Here is a 24,138-nt window from a genome sequence, read left to right as displayed (position 1 = left end):
CAGCTTTACATGCATATTGCAGTCCACATTCATGAACAGTGATGGTAGAGGCTCCCATCTGCTTTCCATCACACAGCTTACCAGGAATCTCTCCCACTTTCACCACCTGTCACTGGCAGGTAACATTCCTGTTAGTAGAATTTAGAAGTAGATTGTTAATCTGTTTGGCTGCGTTTTGAATGCAGGGTCGAGAGTGTGGTGCTGGAAAAGCACAGCAGGTCAGGCAGCATCCGCGGAGCAGGAGAATCAACGTTTCGATATAAGCCCTTCATCAGGGTGACCTGATAAAAGCTTATGCTCAAAACATCAACTCTCCTGTTCCTCGGATGCTGCCTGACCGGCTGTGCTTTTCCAGCAGCATACTCTTGACTCTGATCTCCAGCATCTGCAGTCCTCCCTTTCTCCTGCATTATGAATGCATCTTCTTTGGCCATCAAATTCTCGAGTATGACTTGAAACACAGAACTTCTGGCTCAGAGGCAGGAATGTTACCTAATGTGCCACAAGACCTGTTTTCTTACTTTAAGGTTGTTTGTATAATTGCTAATGGTGCACGACTGAACTTGTGCAACATCCTGAGTTATCACCAGTTTTTGGAATGTTCAGTCATTATCTAAAATCATAGGAATGTTTGACCCGTAATATATGAAGAGGAAATACATTTCTTCCTTTGTTAATGAGTCACACATCAAAAAATTAAATGAACACTAAAGGATTTCTCTAATTCAGTGATGGTGGAAGAGTAAGGGATAAAAACTGAAAATAATGAAAATACATGCAATTTCCAGCCTTATCTGCTTCTGCCTCAGATTTCCAGTATCTATAGTCCTTCAACCTACTTTCAGTTCAAGGTTTAAAGTAAGTTTTAGTATTGCAGATACAGCTTATTTTCTGTGCTCAAATGAGAAATATGCAATATTCTATATGCATTCATGCTAACAGTTAGGGTATAAACATATCTTACAAAATCTTGAATTTCTCAGTGGATTTTACATAAATCATTTCCCTCGATTGCATTTCTAAAGGTTGTCATCCCCAAGTTGGAAGAAACACCTCTCATCCAGCACAATATATTGATATTGTCAGAAAATTAAAGAGATACTTGGTAAATTAAGTGATCAAGTAATAATGCATCCTATAAAATTCTGAATTTTTGGCCTTGTCTGATTCTGCAAGTCTTTTGTGGGTTTAAACGTTTCTTAATTGGGAATTATACAGCTATCATGGTTTAAATGGACATACTATAAGTGGTCAACTCCTCCAACGATAATGGTGTCCTGCAATTTAAATGTAAGAAATGAACAGACACAATGGATGTGCATTCTGATTTGACTTCTTGTTCTAGACAGTGCATTGTAAATTAATCACCCAACATTCAAATGTACATAGGCATTTACAAAAGGGTTTTGGACTGCAATTTGAAGGAGGAACCATTTGAATTTTCTTCTTCATCCAAGTTGCTTTGCCATTTGTAGTGTCCTTCTTGCTACTATGAAATCACCTAGTCCAGCAAAATAAAAACAGGAATCAAAGCTAACACCTTCTGGTTTGTGGAGCTATATGTAGCCAAATATATACACGGTAGTGTCTAATTTAAGGCCTTGGAAAAATAAGTATTCTTCAATAAGTATTTAGCATTGCTGTCAGGAGTTAATGAATATTTGACGAGCTCAAACATGTCGCCCATATTTATCACAATTTCTAAGTGACTGAATAGTACAAGCGAGAATCAGCTGAGAAACTCTCTATGGCTCCACAACTGACTCAATGAGGCTTAACTTCATTCATTGCTGAAATATATGCAAACTCAAAATTTGACCATAGAAAAGCCAACAAGCAGCAGTGTTCCAACTCTAATTAAACAGAATACATGCTCCCAGGGTTGTTTCTCCAATCTTGCTGTCTTCTGGATGAGTCAGTTTTATTTCTCAGTCTGTAATATCACAGCCCAGTGCAACTGATGTTGATTTATTTTGCCACTGACTTTGACTCCAGAAATGATGATGCGTGCAGCAGGTCTTTTGACAGGCTCTCTTGTGCCTCACGCATACGTTGCTGAGCTTGCCCAAATGCCGCTGAGTGGAAAAAAGACAAAGCATACAGTGGAAAAACTGAAAAGGAAGGTTATCTTTTCAAACAAAATTACCTTCCATCCAATCAGGGAGTAGCGTAATGAGCTCAGTTATTCAATGAAATGTGCAAACTGCCTTACCCCTTAATGAGGAGGGTTCTTCTAAGTGTTAGTCAAGTTTTTCAAATTTCTCACACCAGCCCTCCTGAAAATCAGGGCAAAATGTTAATTTAGCACAAATTTGGGACATCTATGTGCTGAGCCATTGGCTACAAGAAAATGCATTGGTATTGCCCAAACATATCTTGTCTAGGACCAATGTTCCCTTGAAACATTGTTATTGTGCAAAGCACTTTCTCCCCCAACAATGTGCAGCTCGTTTAACTGTTATTACATAATCATGCACACTTTACTTTGCACAACGACTGTGATATCTTTCAATCCTGCAAATTTAACAACAGTAATACCTCAGAGTCTTCCACAGAAGAAACTTTACTCCCCAACAAAACTAGCCAGGACTTAATCCTCCATTCCACCCGAATGGACTAGTTGCTAATGCAGTGTTTTATCAAGATCCCAAAATAGTCTCACCTTACACCAAGAAGGCAAAGAGACTAAGGAATGCAGTGGTGTGATAAGATACCATTGGCTATTCACACAGTATAAAGGAAAAAAGAAATCAGCAGATAGTTAAGCAGTAATTTCCGGTGCCAGGAATAAACACCACCAATGAAATATTTATGTAACAGTTTCCAGTCAAGCCTAAATACATAGTATCGTAGCACAGCTACATCTTAATAATCACATACCTATGACAGATTGGAGGGAGGCTTGATGTGAAAGTCCACCCATACGTTCCAGAACATTTTGTGATTTTTTCCTTGCCATGCTCGAATCAAGGAAAGATCTATCAAACATGACAACACAAACTCAATAGATTCATACACATCACAAAGGTCAGTTTCATAAAGTTCTATTTGGTTCACTAACATTCTTTAGGGAAAGAAATCAGCCACACTCATCCATAATGACCTAAATGTGACTTCAGAGTCGAAGCATTGTGGTTGACTAGCAAGTCACTCAAAATGTTTTCAAGGTTACAGCTCATTTCTACTGCTGCTAAGACAATTAACAGGGGTCAAAAAAATATTAGCTTTGCCCGCAATGCCATCGGAAAACATCACTCACCAGATCCAGTGATTCAAGTCATCCATCATGTCTGTCTGGTGTTCAGACATCTTTGGTCTACTCACCTGCACTGCTGTATGCAATGAAACCTCACGGTAACAGTTCCTGTTGTTTCTGTTCTGAAACCAAATCGACTCAATCTCTCTCCCTGAATGCAAAGAAGATAGTTTAACTGTATCTCAAGCTTTGGTCTTTTTCCATAACATCCCTCATATTTCACATCATATTTCTTTCTCATTATATTAATTTTTCAAATTTCAATCTCCTTTCTTTTCAAATTGCATTTATTGAGCCAAAGGAGACGATAATTAGTAGGGGTAAATAAAATGTTGTCCAAAGTTTATGCCACAATTGGAGGAACGATCGGTTTAAAGAAGCATGGTTGCAAGACAGAAGAAAGTTACAAAGATAGAGAGAATGGAGGACACAAAGGTTCTTAAACACAGATGAACATTTTGGATATATTGTAATCAATGTGTTCACAGATTTTATTACATACATCTGGAGCTGGGTTGGAGGTGGTGGTGGGGGGGGGGGGAAGGGGAAAGGAGCCTGAACTTAGGCCCTCTGTCTCAGACACACACAGACACTACCACTGTGCCACAAAAGCCCAGGATGAGTATTATAAACTTAGAATAGTGCACCCATCTCCAGCTCCTCCAAGACCGTGTTAGGGAACTGGAGCTGGAGTTGGATGAACTTCGGATCATTCGGGAGGCAGAGGGGGTCATAGATCAGAGTTATAGGGAAGTAGTAACTCCAAAGATGGCAGATAGATGGGTTACAGTGAGGGGGACTGGGAGGAAGCAGCCAGTGCAGGGACCCCCTGCGGCCGTCCCCCTCAAGAACAAGTATACAGTGTGGGATACTTGTGGGGGGGATGACTTACCAGGGGTAAGTAACGGGGCTCAGCTCTCTGGCACGGAGCCTGTCCCCGTTACTCAGAAGGGAAGGGTGAAGAAGAGCAGAGCAGTAGTAATTGGGGACTCGATAGTTAGGGGCACAGATAGGCGGTTTTGTGGGAACGAGAGAGACTCACGTTTGGTATGTTGCCTCCCAGGTGCAAGGGTACGTGATGTCTCTGATCGTGTTTCCCGGGTCCTGGAGGGGGAGGGGGACCAGCCCGAAGTCGTGGTCCATATTTGCACCAACGGCATAGGTAGGAGGAGTGCCGAGGATGTTAGACAGGCTTTCAGGGAGCTAGGTTGGAAGCTCAGAGTTAGAACGAACAGAGTTGTTGTCTCTGGTTTGTTACCCGTGCCACGTGATAGAGATTCGAGGAATAGGGAAAGAGAACACTTAAATGCGTGGCTACAGGGATGGTGCAGGAGGGAGGGATTCCGGTTTTTGGATAACTGGGGTTCTTTCTGGGGACGATGGGACCTCTATAAACAGGATGGTCTACACCTGAAACTGAGGGGCACCAGTATCCTTGGAGACTATATATTTAATAGTATAACTTTTCCTGAGTAATTATGTACTTGTTTCCATCAAAACCCTTTATATTAGATTGTCATTTTCAGCTGGCTCCAAATGTAGAGGAATTATTCAGCAGAATCCATGTGTGGGTTAGGTGCATTGGTCCTGGTAAATGTAGAGTAATTGGGTAGGGTGGGTTACTCTTCAGAGGGTCTGTGTTGACCTGTGGAGCCGAAGGACCTGCTTCCCCACTGTAGGGCTGTATGATTCTGTGATCTTGCATTTCCACGGCAATTCCTTCAGACTCTATTACAAAGGGGGATTCTGCAGGTTCCCCATTTGTAACTACCATTTACATTGGAAGAACATCTGCCTGGTCAGTGGAAAAGCTGGGTTATTATATTTCTCAGGCACGTGAGTATCTGCGGCTAGCATTAAGCTATTAGATTACAACAGGAAAGCATAAATCACTTTGTGATCTGGGTTAGAATCTGAGATCTTTGTACCAAAAGGTCAAATGGTATAACATAGTAAATATGTGGTAAGCATATCTTTTAAAGATATACTGACACATTGGTCATGAAATATAACACAACAGAAAGCAGAATACCATTCAGAGCTCTTGGGAATAATCATGGTGTGAGCACACATATGAACATACAAATGTGGAGCACATTTCCTCCATTATCCAATAGACTCATGAGGAATTGTGAAGGGAAAATAAGGGTCTAAAAGGAAATGACAATGGTGTTAATTTTTGAAAATTCCCTCAGTTCAGGGAGGGTTCCTGTAGTTTGGAAAATAATGAATTTAACTCCTTTACTCAAAAATGCAGGGAGAGAGAAAGCAGGATAGACAGACCACTTGGCTTAACATCTGTCATAGGGAAAATATTAGAAGCTACTATTACAGGTATTATAGTACCGCACATGAAAAAAAAAGGTAATTAGGCAGAATGAACATGGTTTATGAAAGGGAAATCGTGTTTAACTAATTTATTTAAGTTTTCTGAGAAAGTGACAAGTTTACAGGATAAAATCCATCAGGACTTGGGGACTTGTCAGTACAGTTCAAACAATTTGCTCAGGGCCACTCGATTTGGTTTGATTTATTTATTATCACGTGTGCCTTGTTACAAAATACAATGAAAAGTGTTCTATAGTGTTGCCACTGTCCAGTGCCATCTGAAAATCTGGAGTCATATGGGGTCAAACTTACAGACAGGTAGTCTCTTAGGTCGGTTAAGTACAGTGATGGGAATATGAACTGTTGAGGGTATATGAGGTTCAGGAATGGCATTGGGCATGACTAGTCAAAATCATTCATTTCACAATTTCATTCGCATGGGGCATGAAATGCCAAGTAGAGGGTCCAGCATATCTCAGCATAATAAATTCAGAGGGGACAGCAGTGTCTGAAGCAAAGGCCTATGGTAATGCCTTAGGAATAGCTCCTACAAATGTCCCCTCAGTTCAAAGGATGCCAGATTTGGCCTGGAGAGATTTCACTGGAGACTGTAAATTTTCCTGGGTTTCTCCCTTCCTCCCATTTCCTGAATTAAAACAATTCTTGGGATGCTATTTGTATCCTTGTCATGAAAAATATCTGTTCAATTCATCTGCCATCTCTTTATTTTCCATCAGTCATTTGTCAGTCAGTGCATCCAAGTTGATAAACCCTGAAGGATTTACATTTTTCAATGTTAAGAATCTCATTTTTAAAATGTTTCCCTGTATTCTTTGAACTCTCTCACCATTGCCCATATCATTTAGCTGCTGAGAAAATTCTGGTGCTGTGTATGCACAGTTCTATACAAACGTTTGGACGTTGCCATCTGACATACCTCATTCCTCCAAAACTGAGGTACTTTGTGGTGCAGAATTAATCTGGCTTCTCTTGTAGCTCCCAGTTGATCCTTTTCCCTTTTTTAGTCCCTCATGCCAGCCATGCTAAGCTATGCACCTCACCAACCTGTAATGACACACCCATGCCAGCTTTTAGCGATTCCATGTCCATTAACCAAGAATACACTTGCAAACACCCACTAACCACCTCATGAATGAAAGCTAGGCTGCCATTTTATTTTAATGCTGATTTTGCCTATGGTTGCCACAGAAACCAAACAGATTTTCTGCCGGGGACCTTCTCCAAACTAGCCCTGCGTGAAACTGTACCACTCAAAATAAAAGCAAAATAATGCAGATTCTGGAAATCTGAAACCAATGCAGACAATGCTGAGAAACTCTGGTAGCATCTGTGGAGAGAGAAACAGAATTAATCTTTCAAATCCAGTGTGATTCTTCTTCAGAACTGAGACTTGAAACATTAACTCTGTTTCTATCTCCCCAGACTCTGTCAGACCTGCCAAGTTTCTCCAGCTTTCTCAGTGTTTGGTTTAAACTTTACCAGTTGACATATGATTCCATAGATTCATATAGTCATTGAAATTTCATTTCATCTGATTAGCTTTTCTTACAACCAATGTTCTCTTTGTGACAAATTAGCCAGCTGGAAAAGAAGCTCATTTTCATTTATAGTCGATTACCATCCCAAAGATTAAGATTACTGGAATAGAATTCAGACAGTAACATAATTCAGACATTACATAACCAATTATGACAAAAGACTGTAATGCATAGTTATAAACAGTAATTACATTCAGCTCTGTCCCTTTTTATTATAATTAATGAAAGCAATAAGTTAAAAATAAAGTTGAAACCTATAATTACTAAACATTTAGACACAGCACATACCAAGAAAGTTGTGAGCTTGATGTCATATTTTCATTCTTTTCTATGGGAATAACTCCAACCACTCCAATAGATGTAGAATTAACACTCTTCCAGAAAAAAACGTCAATCATAAAAATTTGATAGCTTTATAAAACTAAGTTTATTTGGCCCATTTGTATTAATTTTGTGTTATTTTTTGTGACTGCATATTCAACAGAAATTGCACTATTGCATGCCTCACCAAAGGTATTAAACAATCACATGATATTAAGGGGGGGTAGATATAGGACTGATGTTAGGGGTAGGTTCTTCACTCAGCGAGTCGTTAGTTCATGGAATGCCCTGCCAGTAACAGTGGTGGACTCTCCCTCTTTATGGGCATTTAAGAGGGCATTGGATAGGTATATGGAGGATAGTGGGTTAGTGTAGTTTAGGTGGTGGGTTAGTGTAGTTTAGGTGGGCGGTGGGCGTCGCAACATCGAGGGCCCAAGGGCCTGTACTGCGCTGTATTCTTCTATGTTCTATGTTCTATGTTCTATAGAATGTGAAGGAATAAAATTAACCTAAGTCAATTAGGATATGGAGGAAAATTTGCTGCATGAGAGGATTAGAGTTTTAAATCAGCCAAAGTTTACCAAAAGTGGAGGGTAAATATTTGCCCTGTGGAGAGGAGCATGTGATTTTTTTGGATATTGCAGGATATTGCCTCATTACAATGATCAGGTGAGCCTGTATGATTAAGGACCAGTTGTTGATGCAACCTTCCATTTGCCTTCACAGTATCAATTGTACCACTGGAGTTTAAAGATTCTGTTGGATAGCAGTTACTGAATGGAGACCTTTGCACATCACATTACAGTCTGCTGTGAAATAAGTTTAGGGGAAGAGTGGTTTAAATGATGTACAGGCACTACCCTCTACCTGCCACCTCAGTCCTGATTGCTGATTTGCCAATTGAGGTTATGCTAATTTTTCAGCTAGCCTCTTTAACAGAAGCCAAAAATAGAAATTGCTGGAAAAGCTTAGCATCTGTGGAGAGAAATCAGAGCTAACGTTTCGGGTCAAATGACTCTTGCTCAGAACTCACGAGATCTCCTGAGCTTTTCCAGCAATTTCTGCTATTGTTCCTGATTCGAGGTGTGAGGGATGGCATTAGGTGAGGCATTCGAAATGCAGAAGATACTAAAGGAGACAGAGTGAGGCAATGATAGTGTGGTGACATAGAAAGTGGAACAAAAAGCTAGACAATGAGACTATGAGCCAAGTTAAAAATCACACAACACCAGGTTATAGTCCAACAGGCTTAACTGGAAGCACTAGCTTTCAGAGCGCCGCTCTATCATCAGGTGGTTGCTGATTTGCCTGTTGAGGTTATGCTAATTTTTCAGCTAGCCTCTTTAACAGAAGCCAAAAATAGAAATTGCTGGAAAAGCTCAGCAGGTCTGCCAGCATCTGTGGAAATCAGAGTTAACATTTTGATTTTTAACTTTGTACACCCTAGTCCTACACCGGCATCTCCAAATCATGACTATGAGCCAAAGCAGCCTTGTAACTAACTCATACCTCATACTCAAAGTTTCATATTTATAACTGAGACAGTTTTGTTACTGCAGTAACAGCATATTTTTATATCTTGTGTTTCCAGCTTTGGCAGGCACCTCCTTCCAATCCCAGCACTATGTAGATGAACAGCACTCAAGGTCAGATTGATTCATGTGCAGTTACTCACACAACAAGCAAGGTGGTTGTTGGAGGACCGCAGCATCCTTAGTCTACTGCAGCAACCGATCACACTATACTTAATCCATCACACAACACAGGACATCCCCTAGCAAAGTCTCTTTAAAAATAACTTTCTAACAGAACTTCTTTTATTTCCCTTCGTTCCTTTTCCTCCCTTTTCACCCTTCCCGTTCTAGCTATTTTTTATTTTTAGCATTTTAGCTTCATCTTCTCTCCTGCTTTTCTCCATTCTGTTAAACCTCTTTGAATTGTTTTATTCCTTATTCTCCTTCTCAGTCACGTTCAAAGCTCGTGTCTCTTTTCAGACTTGACCCAGTTACACGTGCCTACACTTTGATAAAACGTTCACTCATGCTCAAAGTCCTGCACAGACTGTTTATTTATTGAAAGATTCCCAGCACAATTCAAACTGCAATGGTGGAAAATGCCACCAAAGCTTGGAATTGAACAAAGCAGAGAAAAGGAAAACTAGCAGTCAAGTATTTGGCAGAAGCAGACCAGCAGTCTGAGATAGAAGTCGACTTTAAGCAATTGAATACCCTTTCCCTGGGGCCAATAAAACTGATAACCTGTGTTTAGTTAAAAGTTATCAATTCCAGAAATTAGTTTCTCACTGACAAAATGGAATTTTTACTGAATTTTTTGCTATAATTTTCTTCCCTTTTTCCACTTAAGTCCCCATCTGCCCTTGGCTAACACACTGAAATGGCTATTTGACATTTGAGAGCCATGGATTACAGATATCCACTGAGTCAAACCTCGTCTATCCACGGTCAACCTACCATGATCCTTTCTCCAGCAAAGATTACAGATACTGTGCAACAATCAGGAACAAGAAATCAAATTATTTTGTTTCTCTTTCTTGCTTAGGAGATACCACAAACTGAAGTCCTGCAAGCAAACGTCTGGCTGTAATTTGCTGCTGCAGCATCGGAAGAGATCTAAAGTAGGATCTTCCTGCTCTTCAATTCAGTACCACACAGCTCGAACTTACAATTCAAGTGAGTAGGGTGAGGGTGGGCACCTGTTACAGCTTAAAAATTTCACATCATCTCCACTAATTTTCATAGTTACCTTGAATGTGCTTGGGGTCCGCGTGTATGTCATATCTTCAAGTTCAAGGAAGCCACCAACAAAAAATCTTCGCATTTCTGCCACAGTTCCAGGGACAATCGGTCTCCAGGTCTGACAAGTCAGAGTGCAGCTACCTGAAAATAAAAGAAATTACACAAAAAGCAAACAAAAGATAGGCCAGTAATTAACTTTAGCTATTAACACCTCACCTCTGGTACCTAGCTTCAATTTCAACACAGACAGAGCGATAAAAGGGTCTAACAGAAATGAGACAAGAGGCTAGAAATATAAAGTAGAAATACCGGAAAAGTATTCTGGTTGCAGAGGTCTTGGAGAAATATCCAAAATGTTGAACATATTAGTTTGTCAAAATCTAGAGTATCGATAGGAGCCGAATTTGCAGTCGTAAACCAAACCACACACATGTCACAAACCGATCAGAAGATAATTATTTTTCTTTAATCTCAGTTAGAGATCACAGCCAAGCAGGTGCGAGCAACCAAAAAATACCACATTGACCTAGTTAGGAATGTGCTTCTAAGGTTGAATACAAGTGGTTGGAGGCAGAGTAAAAGGAGATTTATTTTGCATTGATCTGTGGTGAGTGAGACTTGTAACTTCTCAATACTAACACTAGATAATAAAAAGAAAAATATCCCATTCTCCAACAGTGTCACTGGATGTGCATTAAAATATATAAGTATTTATCAACCTGATATTTTTCTTAATAGTTGAAATGGTCAGTTTTGGTAATTCATCATTAAAAAACCCTTTCCAGGGTAAGGAAAGAATACTGCAATCATAACTCATTGGATATTGGAATATTCGTGTTGTTTTTTGATAAAGCAGCTCTTGAAAGTCTAGCTGCTATTATATATTTTGTTTCAACTAATTCCACCACAAACATGTGTCTAATGATACATTGCGCATTGAGTTGGTTACCTGTGTTCTTGAAGGTGGGTAGGAATAATGTTTTGGCTTGTTCATCTGTAAACAATGTATCTCAAAAATTAACTTAGAAATTTCAACAAAACTTGGTAAAGGGATGGATGTGGCCTCAGAAAAAACTGATTGGCAAAGATGTGATTCTGTAAATTTTTAAACATTTAAAAAATTGATTTTCCCAATTTTAAAGAAGATTACGAATTGTTTTAGAATGCTGTGTCTCAACTGCTGTGGAGTATTTCATTACAGCTGTGAAAATGTGAGCAGAATCTTCACAGCAGGTTGTTAGATGTGGTTTGAGTTGAAGTCTCATCAGTGAGATGGAAGCTCTGAACAAAATGGTTTATTTTTTAACTTTGTAGTTACAGAAGGAAGTCACAGTGGTATATATTATGGAACATAAGCAAGTGAAGTGGAATGGAAGTTTTCTGAGCATGACAATAGAATGTCACCAAACAGAAACTGACCAATATTTCAGGTGAGGATTGTGTTGGAAAGTTCAGAGTTGTAAAGATGAAGGAGCTCAAAGACATAATTTCAAAGCTAAGTGCAAACTTAGCAGGAGAAGTGCCTCAATTTGCCATCAAGTGGGGCAGGAATAAGCCATTCTTTCCTTCTTGCTATAATATGCATGGAAGTCACAGAAAGACGAAACCAGCCTGGTTCAGATTCTTCCAATAGCTTCTCAACACTCACTGACCAGCTTTGCATTAAGAATGATCAGGCAAGCATGGCAGAAGACCAATGTGGGAAACTATGGAATTGTTTGTCATCAGGAATGTGTGTGAAGAAGACTAGGGAGCACTGGTGAATTAAAACGCTCAAAAACAGTAAATGCTTCAAATCAGACAAGTTTGGAAATATTCCGCACTTGTGGAGGGATAGACCAGGTTTGAATTTTTTTCAGAACACATATCTTGTCAGTTGTCTCCTCACTTGCTATTTTGCTGAATGTGATGGTATTTTCTGATTTGGGTTCTGAGGAGAGGCAATTTCTTACCAGGACTGTCTGGGATTCTGATGTACCCGTATCCCTCAATACGATGTCTTTGCCAGAAATCAGAAGAATGAACCCCAAAGTAAAGCACAGGCCACTGCGGCAGGGTATCTGAAAAATCCAGAAAATATCAGACTAATAATGACACTTAAACATTTCTCACTGTTACTGACAGTGTATTGTTAAGGCGCTCAGATACAGTAAAATTTCACACAAGGGACTTAATGCATTGAGATAAAAAGAGATTTTTACATAAGGCGCTGGAAAAACATAGATACAGCTGAGCTTCATGTAAGGAAATGGGGAGAACAATTAAAAATAAAACCAAAAAAAAACATTTGACTGCATCATGAACTGGCTATAGGCATGTGTTTATTTGGTTTGGGGGATGTAGGTCAAAGACAGGCATCTGTGTCAAGACTAATTTCTAAATTATCACTGGTAATGAAAAGGTGAGGAGGAAAGCAGGAATTAGCACTCTTTGGAGAGTTGAATTGGGAAGACATTGGAAAAGACAACTTTTACTTTCACAGTTTTTAGATTCCCTCCAGTGTGGAAACGGGCCCTGCGGCCCAACCATCCACAGTGACCCTCTGAAGAGTAACCCACCCAGACCCATTTCCCTCAGACTAATTGACCTAACACTATGGGCAATTTAGCATGGCCAATTTACCTAAACTGCACATCTTTGGATTGTGGGAGGAAACGCACGCAACACGGGAAGAACGTGCAAACTCCACACAGTCACCCTAGGCTGGAATCGAAACTGGGACCCTGGTGCTGTGAGGCAGCAGTACTAACCACTGAGCCGTGAATTTTGCCTGTAATTACTGGAGTGTTTTAAACAACATTTAACCTTATAATCACAGGTGTATCATTTGTAGAAGGTTACTTCAGATGCTGACAAGATCTTTTGATACAGTGAATATTAATCTCTGGAAGATGATTGTTCTTAAACAGAGCCCAGTCCACACATGCAGGAAGAGTTTTATTTCAGGTAGCTACACTCCATTAAACTCTGCGGCTACTGATCACCAGCTCCCCATACTTATATAAGCATTTCACACCAAACTTACACTTAATTAATACATCCATCACCTTTTCTCAAATTCCATTAAGTCTCAGGTATTCCTTCAGACCATTTTAGATAATAAGGTTCCTCTTTTTCTTTTTAAACAAATCTTATATATAATATGAAAAGTAAAAGAGGAATCTGTTTATACACACGAACAAAAGAAGCATATAAAATAACAACATAAATTCTTGTATTTTTCTTTGCACTTTAAAGTTCCAAACATCCTTTTCCTGGTATATCCAACAGTTTCATAGAATTTGCTCCTTTCTTGGCAAAATAATCAGACAGCTGATTGCTACTATTCACCCATTTCAATTCAGAGATTTCTCTATAATCCACTATCCATTCAAAACTATAATAGTGATCCTCAGGCTTTGCATTCAAAAATTTTGTTCAGCATACATTCTCCCATAGTGATATATTATCAATGTAGCACTCAATGTGTATTATTGCCGAATCCCTTTCTAGAATTTAGTGTCGTAGAGTCATACAGATGTACAGCATGGAAGCAGTCCCTTCAGTCCAACTCATCCATGGCTACCAGATATTCCAAACCAATCTAGTCCCATCTGCCAGCACCTGATCCATACCCCACCAAACCCTTCCTATTCATATACCCATCCAAATGCCTTTTAAATGTTGGAATTGTACTAGCCTCCACCACTTCTTCTGGCAGCTCATTCCATACACATACCACCCTCTATGTGAAAACGTTTATATCTTTCCCCTCTCACCTTAAACCTATGCCCTCTAGTTCTGGATTCCCCATCCCAGGGAAAAGAATTTGTCTATTTATCGTATCCATGCCCCTCATGATTTTGTAAACCTCTATAAGGTCACCCCTCAGCCTCCAACGTTCCAGGGAAAACAGCCCCAGCCTATTCAACCTCTCCCTATAGGTCAGATCCTCTAACCCTGGCAACATCCTTGTAAATCTTTTCTGAAACCCTTCAAGTTTCACAACATCTTTCCGATAGGAAGGAGACCAGAATTGCACGCAATATTCCAAAAGTGGCCTAACCAACGTCCTGTACAACTGCAAAATGACCTCCCAACTTCTGTACTCAATACTCTGACCAATAAAGGAAAGCATATCAAATGCCTTCTTCACTATCCTATCTACCTGTGACTCCACTTTGAAGGAGCTATGAACCTGTACTCCAAGGTCTCTTTGTTCAGCAACACTCCCTAGAATCTTACTATTAAGTGCATAAGTCCTGCTAAGATTTGCTTTCCCAAAATGTAGCACCTCACATTTATCTAAATTAAACTCCATCTACCACTTCCCAGCCCATTGGCCCATCTGATCAAGATCCTGTTGTAATCTGAGATAACCTTCTTCGCTGTCCAGTACACCTCCAATGTTGGTGTCATCTACAAACTTACTAACTATACATGCTTACATCCAAATAATTTATATAAATGATGAAAAGTAGTGGACCCAGCACTGATCCTTGTGGCACTCCACTGGTCACAGGCCTCCAGTCTGAAAAACAACTCTCTTCCACCACCCTCTGTCTTCTACCTTTGAGCCAGTTATGTATCCAAATGGCTAGTCCTCCCTGTATTCTATGAGATCTAACCTTGCTAACCAGCCTCCCATGGGGAACCTTGACGAATGCCTTACTGAAGTCCACACTGATCACGTCCACCGTTTTGCCCTCATCTATCCTCTTTGTTACGTCTTCAAAAAACTCATTAGACATGATATCCCACACACAAAACCATGTTGACTGTACCTGATCAGTCCTTGCCTTTCCAAATACAAGTACATTCTGTCCCTCAGGATTACCTCCAACAACTTGCCAACCACTGACATCAGGCTCACCGGTCTATAGTTCCCTGGCTTGTCCTTACCACCTTTCTTAAACAGTGGCACCACGTTAGCCAACCTCCAGTCTTCCAGCACCTCACTTGTAACTATTGATGATACAAATCTTCCAACATCTTTGCTAAGAGAAAGGCTACATCTACCATGTCACAGTGAGTATGAGATTTTGCCACCAAAGTACATTTTTAGCTTCCCAAGTTAAACATTAACATATACCTCCCTTTCCCATAAGAAAAATTATAAACTTTCTTGCACTTGAGAACCCATTACAGAGATTTGTAGAAGAAGCATCACAAAAAAAACAAATTTCATATACCTGGCATCTCTCACTAAGGGGAATTTCAAAACACATTACTTGATTTTTAATATTTTCAATGTTATGTTTGGTGAAATAACGTCTGCCATGTTGGGAATTTTTGTATCGTACTCAACTCTAACACTTCCAAACTGGCATCTGTCTTTGTTTGAATGACCAGCAATTCAGTTGTCCAATTAGACCTCAAAATGCCTCTATTTCAGCTTTAGAAGCTGCTGCACCTTTTTGTGAGGTCCTACTTTGACTAACAGCAATGGGGCTAACATTTTCCAACTAAGATTGCTGATACAATATGACATCCAATCCTTTGTGCTCAGTTTATAATCCAATGTACTTAAAAGCCACAGAAGCCTCACTTTCAATTTTAGAATTCTGCTTTAAACCCATCTATGACAACATTTTCAAATTCACTGCTCCCATCCATTTAAAAAAAATCAACGAATGTCATGAAATTTCTGAAATCTGCCCTCATGGTACAACTAAAACAATGCAGGATCTGCTTTTAATTGAGGATAGCCCAATAAGACAACCCTTACTGAAAAGTATTGAACTCTAGAAGCATCATTTAGGTCATATACACAATTATTTTTACTTCCAGAGTGTCTCCACTGTGGAAATATCCTCTTTAGATTTACTTTTCAAATTCCTTTTAGCATCTTAGATACCTCAATAAGAGTAATCGATCAATTAGATCCCCTCTCATTCTTCTAAATTCTACAGAATATAGGCCGAAACTGTTTGATTTCTTCACAAGACAAACCGATCTCTAAAATTAATCTCATGGAGCTCCCTGAAATGTCTCCAAATCAACTACATCACTTCTCAAGTTGGACCAAATTTGTTCACAATATTCCAGGGGCAGTCTCATTAATGCCTTGAACAGTTGCAGCAACACTTCCCTACTTTAATACCCTATTCCTTTAGCAATAAATTCCATTTACCTTCTTTATTACCAGCTGCACTTACAAACTAGTTTTCATATGGAGTATTAAAAAAAAACTGATATGGACTATTATCTTCCGACCATCCTCTGCTATCAATATTATACACGAGATGCTTATTGTTTTTAACCAGAGAGCTTTATTTCACATTATATAAAACAAGACAATACTGACTACTAGTTCCCCTTATTTATATAACCAATTCAGATTCAATTTATCTGTAATTCAAATATCTATCACCTTTCCTCACATTCTATTAGGCCTCAGTTATTTTGTCTGATGATAGCAGAGAGTACCGGTTAGGAATGGCAATACTTGGGGTGATAAGCAGGCTGTCTTTGGAATGAAGGTGGTGCCACAATGGAAGACTGGATCCAAGAAAATCATCCACAGGAGCTTTCATCACATGCCTGTCTGTAGTCAGGGAAGCAAAACTCTCAGGCATTAGTAATGCCTGACCACTTGCTCTGGCTCTTCAATATGAACTGCAGGGTTAGATGGAGACGAATTCAGTTGTACATAACCTGCAAGCCAATGTCCCAAAAAGTTGGATGGACAAGCAAAAGAAAGATTCTTAATGTTCTGTGATGTTATGTTGTGCAGTTTTAGGCAACTGAACACTGGTAGTAATCTGCATCGACAGGTTGAGCACCTCAACTACACGTACCCAAGTACCTCATACAGGAAGGCAGGATGCAATACATACATCATCAATAAAACATTCAACCTCTGTGCACCATTAGTAGCTAGAGTTGCATGTATTTAAGCATTAGAATAGGCTTGCACAAGCCTGTAGTGGCTAATACACACAGAAGAAAATCCACAGTTCAGCACTGATAGGTTTCCTTCAATATCCAGTCCCCTCAAAGGAAGTTTCAAGGCGTTGATAATTTATCTCAAAGTTCAAGTAATTCCTTAAGAGTATCAAGAGACATAACACAAGAGATAAAGTAGACAGAGTCTGAAATACTTTGCATTCTTAATTTCAATGTCACAGTCAGCTAATAACACGATGTACTGGTACAATGTTGTCAAGTTAGAGGGAACAGCTAAGCACCCTGTATTTGTGTTTCATTAGGCACCTTTGCAGTATACGCCACATTAAAGAAAAGAGTAACACTACTTAAAAAAATGATTTAACAGTTGTTAGTAATAAATAGTATGTACTCATGCATGCAGAAATCTCAGGTAGTATTGGGATTATGAAGTATTGTTTGATAGATGGTCCTTGTGAGCAGGTGTGTAGATTTGCAGATCCCCTGACACAGCAGAAGACTACTTTGAGTGCTGACCATTAAACCCTTTAGGCTTTGGGGCTTAGTCTCACTCAAAATTTTCTATTTCCACCTTCTTTAAATTCTCCAATATTTTTAGCCCAGGATCTCTAATCCACAGCTGAGATGGCAATATGTATCTTACAAGAAGGATGTATGGAAAATACATTGAAAAGAGAGCTCTGTCAAAGTGACAAACTCCAATGTTTGTATGATTATATCATGTTCAAATAAAAGCAGCTTGGATAAGGTATAGCATTACTTCAGGCCCTGTGAAATTGTAAGGCAGGAGGAGACAAAAAAGAGAGAACTGACTGAATAGGAAGGGTTTGGAGGGATATGCGGCATGGGCAGGTTGGACCGAAGGGTCTGTTTCCATGCTGTACATCTCTATGACTCTATGACAGGGAAAGAAAATCTAATCAAGATTTGTTTAGATGGTTACTCTCATTCATTGCATATTGGTTAATAGAGCGTTACCTGTGTTCCTCTGAATGCATTGTGGTTAACACTCTGGTATAGAGAACAATTAACGCAGCAAGTTTCAAAATGAGTTATTGGATATCCAGCCTAGGATGACTGTTGATGCATATCTAACCCTCCCTGACTATGACCATGCCTGCTGAGAGGAAATGTATCATGCGGGAAGCACAAAGTAATTTTATAAATACTTTCTAGGATTTGAGCAAAGCCAATATACATTAACCATCCCTAATTATTCTTTGCAGGAAGTGGCAATGAGCCACACTCCTGAATTGCTGAAGTCCATCTGGTGTGGGGACTCCCAGTGCTATTAGAAAGGGAATTCTGAGATTTTGACTCTGATATAATTCCAAATCAGGGTAGTGTGCAGCTTGGAAGGGACTTGCAAGCGGTGGTGATGTTCCCATGCATCGGCTGCCCTTGTACTTTGAGGTGGTAGAGGTCGTGACTGATTGTCCAGTCATCAGCAAACATTCCCATTTCTGACCATATGGTGGAAGGAGGATCAAGTCTTTGAAGATGGTTGGGCATTGAACACTACTTTGAAGAACTCCTGCAGCAATGCCTCAGGGATGAGATGAGTGGCCACCAATCACCATGCCAGTTTACTTTGTATCAGGTATGGCTCCAAGTAATGGAGAGTTTTTCTGCCTTAAATTGTGGTATGGTTCCTTGATGCCATACTTCGTCAAATATTACTTTGATATCAAGGGGAGTCACTCTCACCTCAGGAATTCAGCAGTTATGAGTGAAGAGAAAAAGAAGACAAAGGTAGCCCCTTACAGTCAAAAAGACGGGATGTTACAATGGGGATCAAAGAGATGGCAAACCGATTATGTCTGTACTTGATCTGTCTTCAAAAAGGATGACACAAATAACCTCCCAAAAATGTTGAGGAACACAGGGTCTAGTGAGAAAGGGGGAAACTGAAGAAAATCAACATTCGTAGGGAAGTAGTGTTGGGGAAATTGATCGGATCAAAATCCGATAATTCTCAAGGACCCAATAATCTTCATCCCACGGTGCTTAAGAAAGTGGCTCAGAAACACTATATTCCCTGATGGTCATCTTTCAAGATTCCATGGATTGGAGGGTGAGTAATATAACCCCACTAATTGAAAAAGGAGGTGGAGTGAAAACAGGGAATTATAGACCAGTCAGCCTGACATCAACAGTGGGGAAAATTAAAAGTGTCCATTATTTCATTTAATTATTGTCATGTGTATTTTGTTACAAGGTACAATGAAAAGTGTTGTGTTGTAGTGTCACCACTCACCAGCACCATCTTAAAATACAGAAAAATAAACCACAGCATAAAATATAAAGGCAGAAAATGAAAAAATAACAACAACATTTACAGCCCTTCTTGTTAAGTGCTCCACCACAGGCCATGGGCCTGGTGGCCAGGCAGGAGCCCCCTTCATGTTGCCACTAGAACAAAAGTCACCTTTCTTCAGCGCCACCTCATTTCCACCAACAATCTCACCACTATGAGTGTTCAACTAACCACACCAATGCAGGTGCCAGCAATGTAACTGGGTACAGCACCGACTCAAACTCGACTTTGCCACCACCATGAGTCTGCTTTTGGAGATGCTTGCTTACGTTAGTTAATTAATTGTCCACCAACATTCACAAATGGATGTGGCAGGTCTGCAGAACTTGGGTACGATTTATTTGATTTGGGATTGTTTCACATGTTTATGAGACCATAAGATATAGGAGCAGAAATTAGGGCATTCAACTCATCGAGTCTGCTCTGCCATTCAATCATGGCTAATATGTTTCTCAACCCCATTCTCCCGCTTTCTCCCCGTAATCCTTGATCCCCTTTACAATCAAGAACCTATCTATCTCGTCTTAAATATACTCAATGACCTGGCCTCCACAGCCTCTGTGGCAGTGAATTCCACAGATACACTGCTCTCTGGCTGAAGAAGTTTCTTCTTATCTCCATTCTAAAAGATGTTCCCTTTACTCTAAGGCTGTACCCTTGGGTCCTAGTCTCTTCTACCAATGGAAACATCTTCCCAATATCCACTCCCAATCTCCAGGCCATTCAGTATTCTGTAAGTTTCAATTATCCTTCTCATCCTTCTAAACTCCATCAAGTATAGACCCAGAGTCCTCAAACATTCCTCAAAATATTAAGCTGTTCATTCATGGGACCATTCTCGTGAATTTCCTCCGAACATGCTCCAAGACCAGTACATCCTCCCTGAGGTATAGGGCCCAAACCTGTGCACAATACTCCAAATGTGGTCTGACCAGAGCCTTATAGAGCCTCAGAAATACATCCTTGCTTTTATATTCAAGTCCTCTCAAAATAAGTATCATAATTGCATTTGCCTTCCTAACTACTGACTCAACCTGCAAGTTTACTTTGAGAGAATCCTGGAGTAGAACTCCCAAGTTTCTTTGCTCTTCAGACTTCTGAATTTTCTTCCCATTTAGAAAATAGTCCATGCCTCTATGCTTCCTACCAAACTGCACACTTTCCCACATCGTACTCCATCTGCCACTCTCCTAACTTAACCAAATTCTTCTGCAGCCTCCTCAATGCTACCTGTCCCTCTGTCTACCTTTGTTTTGTCTACAAACTTAGCCAGAATGCCCTCAGTTCCTTCATCTAGATTGTCAATGTATAAAGTGAAAAGTTGTTGTCCCAACACTGAGCATTGCGGAACACCACTTGTCACCAGCTGCCACCCTGAAAAGGACCCTTTTATCTCCATTCTCTGCTTTCTGCCAGACAGCTAAGGTTCGATCCAGCCTCCTCAGTGCCACCTTGTCAAAGGTCTTTTTGAAGTACAGGTAGATAACATCCACTGGTTCACCTTCAGGTAATCTGCTCGTTACTTCCTCAATTAGTGATGGTGCAATTGGCTGAAACGTATGATTTCTTAAGCATGTTTCCATCAGACTGTTGCTTGATTTGTCTTTGTAGGTTGACACGATTGCATTTGTCATTGTTTTTTTCCCAGGCCTAATTGGATGCCAGGTAGCCTGTCCCTTTTTATTTCTTGTTGACTTTTCTGAATCAGTTTGCAGCCATTTCATAAGACAGCTGAAATACAGACATTGCTGTCGGTCTGGAGCCACGTGGGTGCAGATCAGATGAGGATGGCAGATTGAGCCCTCCAAGGGACATTAATAAACCAGATGATTATATGGTTACTGATCCTAGCTTTCAATTCCAGACTTGTGTTCATTTACTGAGTTTTCCATCACTACCACCTGGGTCCCTGTTATTACAAGGCCCAGTAAAATAAAAGCTACGAACAAAAGCTGATCCCCACTCTCCCAATTTGCACCCAATCCCAGTCATTCCTATACAAGACAACCCGAAGACCAGCTACTCCACGACCAAAGCTCTTTACAAATGGCAATTTTGTAATAGCAACAGAAGCTTAAAGATCATTACCTCGGGCGGTTAGATTATGGGAAGAATGCATTGAGAACTGGGAAAGAATTAGTTGGACTGACACCAGAAAAGAAAGCAGAGAGCTTCGGTATCTGTGTACAAAACATATTGTTTGGCATTTGTGATTCTACAGATAGAGGAAAAACCTTAATTTCTCAAACAAATTAGGATGCTTATACTGGTGGAGTTTCTGAGATCCTATATAATTCAGAGGGGCTTCTGGCTTCAAAAAGGAAATTGGAAACTCACCCTCAGGCTGATCCTCACTTCTTAAGGTCATTTCAAAGTTGAAAGGATATGAAAAATAGGCCACATTCTCCTATTTAAAATAATAACAGAAATTAGACAGAGAGCTCTTCAGCGTTGATGTTCAATGCTTTAAGCACTGGTTTGCTTTAATCTTTCATTACCCAAGATTTTCTGCTAAAACTGAAGTACATTGGAATCTTATTCCAAAACAGTTCCCTTAAATCTGTGGATTATGGCACTTGTGGACGTGCTTTTAAAAACTGTTTTCCAGTTTCAGCTGTGCCTCACTAGCAGTATCTTGCTAGTGGAATCTCGAAATAGAAGTGTTAAAATTGCAGTAGAACCCAGTAAAGTCTTCACTTGTTAAATCCAAAAACCCAGAGATTTACTGAAAGAATGAAGCCACCAGCTGCCTGGTTTAAAATATGACAGAATATGAATACAATAACTTCAATTTACTTCATGCAGTCGGTTACATTAAAAATATTAAAAATACAATAAACAGATACTTGTACTTTAAACCAAATTGAATTCAACATTTTAAATCAATTTGGTTTACACTTTCAGTGATTCAAGTCAGAAGCTTATCAAAATTTGCAAGATTCTCTACTAAGTACTATTTCAAAGATTCATAGATGAGGTGAAATATCTTGGGTTCATGCACTTACATCTAGTGAGTTTGTTGCTTAAAATCTCCTCCAACCATCTGACTATTGTAAGCTCGCTGTGCAGGACAGGTGTCTTAAACATGATCACCTTGATTCAGGACTCTATTCATGTTAATATTTTTTAACTCTCTACTTCAATCCTTCTCTTCCCAGTCTTGGGAATCATAGAAGTCCAATTTAAGGTTAGGAGTCCTAAGTTAACAAGAGGTTGAAAAGCTTTCAACCAGCTATCAGAATTGCTCAAAAAAAAAGAGATTTCTTGCAGCTAGATTATTCTAAAATAAAAGAAAACTAAATCTCTTGTTGAGATCAGAGACATATAATCGACACAACCTTTAATCAATTCTTGTTGATCATTTTACTATTATTTCTCTTCTGGGGAACTTAATCACATCATCATTACTGGAAGCAAGATACTTTGGAAGAAATAATCCCATAGGCAAACCTAGTTCTGAACATAAAGTATACGTTTTCTCTCAAAATTTCAATCGCGTTTGTGGATTAAGTCCTACACCAAGTACCTGAGTGGAATTGAGACTGACAATCCAGTGTGGTTGTGAGGATTGCAAGTGACAACTTACAGAAGAGTTATTAAAACACCATCAATGAGAGAGAATGAATAGATAATGATACTATTTGAAGAGGAGAGGAAACCTGGAGTTCTAAAAATTAAGAAAAAAGTTTCATTACCTTCAGATGTCTAAGAACTCTTAAAAACAAATGAGATTTTTTGAAGAGTATTCACTGTGGTAATGCAGGAAATGTAGCAACCAATCTGCTAACTGCATACTCCCACAAACAGCAATGTAATAACAAATACATATTTTTGGTGATTTTGTTAAGAAAATTAGAGAAAGCATCAAACTTAGTGAAAAAAGCATATAACTGCACAAAAATGAGTGGCAGGTCAGATAATTGATTAGAATATAAAGAATGGCAGAGATTTACAAAAGTTCATCGAGAGAAAGCAATTAGAGAATGACAAGAGGCTAGTTAGGAATATTAAAATAGATAGCAAGAGTTTCAACAGCTATTTTAAAACAAAAAGAAAGTATAAATAAATAGTATTGGTCCTCTAGCGAACAAGAATGGGGAGTTAAAAATGGATAATAAGGAAATGGTACAAGAAATGAACAAGTTTTTGCTTAACTTGTGAAGACACAAAAAAATTCCAGTAATAGCTGAAAATCAGGAGGTAGGAGAGAGGAACTTAATGAAACTACAATCTTGAGGGAAGTAGTACTAAGCAAACTGAAGAAGATGCATGACTTGGAGATGCTGGTGTTGGACTGGGGTGTACAAAGTTAAAAATCACACAACACCAGGTTATAGTCCAACAGGCTTAATTGGAAGCACACTAGCTTTCGGAGCATCACTCCTTCATCAGGTGGTAGTGGAGGGCTCAATCCTAACACACAGAATGTATAGCAAAAATTTACAGTGTGATGTAACAAAAATTATACATTGAAAAACTGATTGTCTGTTAAGCCTTTCATCTGTTAGAATACCATGACAGTTTCACTTCTTTCATGTATAAATCACAAAACCTTTTTAAAAAAGTTGCATTGTCAGGTTAGCTGTTAACAATGGTGATAGCTAGACAATATGTTGAAGGTGTTAGCCCCCTGTGTTCTCTGTCTATGTCATGATGTTTAGATTGATTCTAATCTAAAAAGTGAGATAACAGAGTTTTACATGTATTCATGCA

The 24,138-nt window shown here is 39.4% G+C and overlaps 1 protein-coding gene across 2 annotated transcripts in view; it reads right to left on the bottom strand.

Annotated features, from left to right (window-relative positions):
* Nucleotides 1–1,317: 1,317 nt before the first annotated feature.
* The window catches only part of mks1 (MKS transition zone complex subunit 1), a 65,292-nt gene continuing 42,471 nt past the window's right edge, over nucleotides 1,318–24,138 (bottom strand). For both annotated transcript variants that reach the window (XM_043718702.1, XM_043718703.1), the window contains 6 exons: nucleotides 21,763–21,832; nucleotides 12,173–12,280; nucleotides 10,228–10,361; nucleotides 3,325–3,407; nucleotides 2,881–2,978; nucleotides 1,318–2,075 (listed from right to left, as the gene is read on the bottom strand). In XM_043718702.1, coding sequence (XP_043574637.1) covers nucleotides 1,969–2,075; nucleotides 2,881–2,978; nucleotides 3,325–3,407; nucleotides 10,228–10,361; nucleotides 12,173–12,280; nucleotides 21,763–21,832 — 600 coding nt within the window. In that variant the 3' untranslated portion in view covers nucleotides 1,318–1,968. The remainder of the gene's footprint in view (nucleotides 2,076–2,880; nucleotides 2,979–3,324; nucleotides 3,408–10,227; nucleotides 10,362–12,172; nucleotides 12,281–21,762; nucleotides 21,833–24,138) is intronic.

The sequence above is a fragment of the Chiloscyllium plagiosum genome, chromosome 28 (genome assembly GCF_004010195.1).
Source record: "Chiloscyllium plagiosum isolate BGI_BamShark_2017 chromosome 28, ASM401019v2, whole genome shotgun sequence".
Classification (NCBI taxonomy): Eukaryota; Metazoa; Chordata; class Chondrichthyes; order Orectolobiformes; family Hemiscylliidae; genus Chiloscyllium; species Chiloscyllium plagiosum.
The sequence above is the reverse complement of the archived record's forward strand: the minus strand, read 5'-3'. Positions and strand labels throughout refer to the sequence as shown.